Below are 5,474 nucleotides of genomic sequence, written 5' to 3' on the forward strand. Positions count from 1 at the left end.
ACCCTAGAAAAAAAAAAAAAACCCCTTTCCCAAACCCCCCAAGAAAAAAAAAAAAAAAAAAAAAAAAAAAAATCATACAGTGAAGTTAAATCCTTTTAAAAAATCTTCCTTCAGATTCACGACATAGAGTTCGCTCTGGTCAACAAACAATGGAACGTGATCAAGAACGAAACCCTTCCCTACCTCATGAGTCTGAAGCAGTCCCAAGAGATCAAACACATTGGCATATCAGCCCTGCCCCTGTCCGTGTTGAAACAAATGGTGGAGGAGCTCAAACAGAAATACCCTGGTCAGCACGTCATAGACTTTGTCCTCACGTATTCCAAGTATACGCTCCTTGATAACTCACTTGTACATTATGGAAACTATTTCCAGGTAAGACTTCTAAATTTCTTTTTGGAAACTGTGGCGATTTCCCCCCTTTTTGGCGTGGTTGCGCCAGTACTAAACCATTAGAAATCCAAGAGGACGCGCCAGTAGAAAATCTTGTCTATTTTATTTGTTCAGACTCTATACACCTGAGTTTTCTGTCTGCACTGCTAATGGCAATCTCTACCGAAAAAAAAAAGAAAATCTCAGACACGAGGATCTCCACATGTTTCTATTTCGATGAATTCGTCCGCTATAGGTGCATAAAATTATCATTTATTTTTTCAGGAAAACAAAGTAGATCTGATCAACGCCTCTCCAATATCTCTAGGCCTCTTGTCGAACCAAGGACCTCCCGATTGGCATCCGGCCAAATGCGACATCAAATTTAAATGTACAGAGGCTAGCAATGACTGCAAGGTAAGAACCACAGGCGACTAACAAAAATGCACCTGAACATTGGGGTCGAGTGGATTGGAACACATCACATGCCTTCAGGCACACTCCCTTTATCAAGGGTCTAGGCATTACCTTGCCCTTGGGATCTTTAATTTGAACAACAAACCTATGAGATCAATTGAAAAACTACGCTGGTTCCTATCCTCAGAACCAATGGGTTAGACGAGGGAAAAGAGACGAGAGAATGAGGGAGAGAAAAAGACGAGTGAGAGCAAGAAAGAGGTGGTAAGATTGTGTGAAAAAAGACTTTAGAAAAAAGAATCTATCATATGAAAAGTCGCGCGAATATAGACTCCTATCATTTTCATAGGTTTGGTGTTTCAAGTGACTACGCGCTACTAAAGTCGCGCGACTACGTTTCCAATATGCCACAGGCCTAACTCCAATAATTGATAAATAAAAACGATCAACATTCAAAGAAATCAATCAACCTTTTCCCCATTCTTTCACAGAAAAACAACGTCGAACTAGGAAAACTGGCTCTCTATTTCTCCATGAATCAGAACTTTGCCAAGGTGACGTTGTGTGGAATTTAGAAAATCTTGTCCATTTTATTTGTTCAGACTCTATACACCTCTTCAAATCCTTCCACCACACCACTAAAAATGTATCTCTCAAACTCGCTGAGTTTTCTGTCTGCACTGCTAATGGCAATCTCTACCGAAAAAAAGAAAATCTCAGACACGAGGATCTCCACATGTTTCTATTTCGATGAATTCGTCCGCTATTACACCAGGGATTTGAATGATTTGCACAAATAATTATTAGGTACATAAAATTATCTTTTATTTTTTCAGGATAACAAAGTAGATCTGATCAACGCCTCTCCAATATCTCTAGGCCTGTTGTCGAACCAAGGACCTCCCGATTGGCATCCGGCCAAATGCGACATCAAATTTAAATGTACGGAGGCTAGCAATGACTGCAAGGTAAGAACCACAGGCGACTTTAACAAAACTGCACCTGAACATTGGGGTCGAGTGGATTGGAACACATTACATGCCTTTAGGCACACTCCATTTATCAAGGGTCTAGGCATTACCTTGCCCTTGGGATCAATTTAATTTGAACAACAAACCTGTGAGATCAATTGAAACACTGCGCTGGTTCCTATCCTCAGAACCAGTGGGTTAGACGAGGGAAAAGAGGCGAGAGAATGAGGGAGAGAAAAAGACGAGTGAGAGCAGGTTGTAAGATTGTGTGAACCAAGACTTAAGGGAAAAGAAGCTATCAGGACATGAGGTATACAATAGCTAGGGCTGCCTGGAAGGGACTGACAAGAAACGCCGACCCTATTTAAATAGGAAAAGGCTAGGAAGAAGAATTGTCCACACGAGATATGGCCCGTTGAACATTGGAAGTAGGGCATAGTAGCCTGAAAAACCAAACCAAACATATGAAAACTCACGCGACTGTAGACTCTCTATCATTTTCATAGGTTTGGGTTTTTCAGACGATTACTCGCTACTAAAGCCACACGACTACGTTTCCAATGTGCCACAGGCCTAACTCCAATAATTGATAAATAAAAACGATTAACATTCAAAGAATTCAGTCAACCTTTTCCCCATTTTTTCACAGAAAAACAACGTCGAACTAGGAAAACTGGCTCTCTATTTCTCCATGAATCAGAACTTTGCCAAGGTGACGTTGTGTGGAATGAACAACTTGAAAGTGCTCAGGTCAAATCTGGACGTGACAATGAATGGGTTGACGGAGCATGAGAAAAGCGTATTGAAGAGTGTAAGGGAAAAGTGAGTGTAAATATCAGAGGTGACAGTGATGGGGTAAACATAAATTTCAAATGATGATTTCCCTTTCTATCTCTTCTTTTTCTAAATTCAATTGAATAAGTTGGTGGTAGGTAACTAAACCCAACATATTTTAGTACCTACTTGGTACCTAATGAAAATCTTTCAAAAGTAAATGAAATAAATAGGTATTTTTTATTTAGGTATGTATTTACATACTATTATTTTGTGATTTCAGGTATTTTGACAGCGACTTAAATCTGCATTGGGAAGGAGAAGAACCAGAGCAGTACAAGCAATATCTCCAGGAGAAAGTAGAGTAACATGAACTCAGTACTTTCCAAGAAGTGGCCAACACTTGTGTCCACTTCACATAAACCCATGAAGTAAACGAGGATCTTTATAATTACATTTCTCTCATGTCAATTCGTATTTTAGGAATCAAGTGGTAGTAGTACCATTAAACATGATGTGACATAATGAATTATCTCAAATATGTGGGTACATGTGTATTCTTAAATGCAGCATTTAGGGTTGATGATTGTAATTCAAGAAGGTAGAAAAAAAATGCTACTTTGGATTCATTTCTTCTATTGCAGCATGCCCATATTATATCCATCATCAGATGGCCAAGAAGAGACACAATCTTCCAATTTAGGTGCTGGGTCAACACAAAACACCAAAAACATTTCCAAACTGTGAGATTCAAACCTGAGATCTCCTCGCAAGGACTATTCAAACGTTTGTCACTCCCGTTTTCTCGTGCTGCTGAAGCAAGTTCTGCAAATGGGTATCAAATAGTTCACACCTGATGGGCATCTCAAGAGAGTAGAATGGATTCTTCAGTGCATAATCAGCATAGAGCTCGTAGATTTTCTTCAATATCAAATCCAAACCACTCTGATTGGTATCTCCTACTATCATGAATTTAACACCTGAAAATAGATACAATATTGAGTTAGGTTGTAGGTACCTACTTACATTGTAGCTTTGTGCATCTCAGGTCAACTGTGTCATTGAGAAATAGTAAAATATCCAAACATTTGTTGTGTAAAATGAATAAATAAAAACACAAAAATTAATAAAATTGGAAGCTCATGATTCCATCTTTAACTTGAAACCTTCAGCTTTCTCCTATTGTGTTTTTGATTATTTCAATTGTTCTTCTTGTAACAGAATTTGAGGTGGAAGTGAAAAAACTTCATCTTGGTTACTAATGTAGATCAGTAAATTGACTAGTTTACTTACCAGTCAAAGTTTGGTAGCAGTGTAGTTTGAATGTATCGGCCTCTAAAACCTCAATCCCTGAACTTTTAGGTTCCGGTGACAACTGACTAGCAATCGCAAACAAAGGATAGAACATACTGGCCAGAAATATTTTCTCATTGGTTGTCATTCTGGGTCTCGTAAAAGTTAATTTGACGGGAAAGCTTTCAGGTTTGGACAGAAACTCCAAAACATCGGTTCCATCATCCAGCTGCCCATTTTTGATAACAGCATCATTGACAGCTGTTAAGACATGGCCAACTGAAAATCAAGCAAGTAGGTATTCAAAATAAGAGAAATGGGAGATTTCCTTTAGTATAGCAAACAAAATCTCTTAGGCACATTTTTTCAATTTCGAATCTTCTCACAATTTTAAGGATGTACAAGCCTATAGAGAAAGTTTATGGAAAGTAACTTCCAGATTTAAGTTTGCCTTGAGTACCTACTGTTGTTCAGAAAAAAGCATGGTACTTGTGCAGAAGTCACGTCCGTGGAATATTGCTACCAAAGGAACTGGCACAAACAAGCAGTGACCAGTGTTATAGGGTTAGGTATCAGTGGAAGATTGCTACCAAAGGAACTGGCACAAACAAGCAGTGACCAGTGTTATAGGGTTAGGTTAAACGCAAAAAGGAGTTTTCACAATGGGAGCAGTGATAAGTGTTATTATAGGGTTAGGTTAAATACAAAAATGAGCTTTCTTTTACACTGTTGAGGCTTCTGCATAATTACCAAAAACATACCCATATGACAGAATCAGTTTTCTGTGCTAGACAGTAATAAGTTCACACTGGCACATGAAGCTTCACACCTAACCTTTCCCAAAAGCCACAAAGAAGCCTCAAGCAAATCCATTGGCTTACCGATTACCTACATGGTGCAAGTGATTAAAATACAAAGGCTGTTTGAGGCAAGAAATTTGGTAATTTTGTTCAACCAATATGGGTGTGCCCTAAAGTCAACTTACCTAGGATACCATCCCTCTGACCAAAGCTGACAACTATCTTCTTGTTTTCTGGAGTAAGTTTAATGTTCAACGGGAACTGGAATGTGACGGCATTTTCTATTTTGGGTACGTTGTGGTCATAGTTGAATATAAGACCACCGGACTTGGACACAATGTAAACTCCATAGATCACCATATTTTACCTCCTTTAGGGATTCTTTGAGGTGTCATCTACTAAATAATCACTTTGAATTTACTAAAACCATCCTCCCGCTCCTGTTTTCTGCTCAAAATTTTGAAAGTTTTTGATTTTTGAGATTAGATCTTTTCAAATTTTTACCGCCACTAAAAAGTAGTTTATTTTATCACCACTGCAAGAATGAAGCGCTAACATCAAACAGTGTTGCCAGATTTTAATGGAGTGGAGATGAAAATTTAAATTTTTATATTTTTTAAAAAGTAAATTTAATATGACTGTATCAAACCAATACCTATGAATTAAAATACTTAACTATCAAATCTAAATTAATTTCCAGTCATTTAAAACAACAGATAACAGCGATTTTAAAAAATATGGAAAAGAAATTTCGTAATGAAATGTTGTAGTTGTAAACGAATCCTTATCAGAGGACGAACCGACAACATTGTATTCCTTGTGACAAAAAATAAATAAAAATCAGCTT

General features: G+C 37.9%; 2 protein-coding genes across 2 annotated transcripts in view; one reads left to right on the forward strand and one right to left on the reverse strand.

Annotated features, from left to right (window-relative positions):
• LOC103517553 (L-galactose dehydrogenase-like) overlaps positions 1-3,705 on the forward strand; it is a 6,407-nt gene extending 2,702 nt beyond the window's left edge. Inside the window, exons 4-9 of the mRNA XM_026829599.1 lie at positions 103-375; positions 658-789; positions 1,281-1,358; positions 1,626-1,757; positions 2,410-2,582; positions 2,818-3,705. Coding sequence (XP_026685400.1) covers positions 103-375; positions 658-789; positions 1,281-1,358; positions 1,626-1,757; positions 2,410-2,582; positions 2,818-2,902 — 873 coding nt within the window. The 3' untranslated portion in view covers positions 2,903-3,705. The remainder of the gene's footprint in view (positions 1-102; positions 376-657; positions 790-1,280; positions 1,359-1,625; positions 1,758-2,409; positions 2,583-2,817) is intronic.
• On the reverse strand, positions 2,866-5,100 carry LOC103517549 (trafficking protein particle complex subunit 4). Its single transcript, XM_008482588.2, has 3 exons — positions 4,813-5,100; positions 3,828-4,106; positions 2,866-3,514 (listed from the first exon to the last, which is right to left on the reverse strand). The coding sequence occupies exons 1-3, from the start codon at positions 4,985-4,987 to the stop codon at positions 3,315-3,317; spliced, it is 654 nt and encodes a 217-aa protein (XP_008480810.1). The 5' UTR covers positions 4,988-5,100; the 3' UTR covers positions 2,866-3,314.
• Positions 5,101-5,474: the final 374 nt, after the last annotated feature.

Source organism: Diaphorina citri, unplaced genomic scaffold, assembly GCF_000475195.1.
Source record: "Diaphorina citri unplaced genomic scaffold, Diaci psyllid genome assembly version 1.1 scaffold1885, whole genome shotgun sequence".
Taxonomy (NCBI): Eukaryota; Metazoa; Arthropoda; class Insecta; order Hemiptera; family Psyllidae; genus Diaphorina; species Diaphorina citri.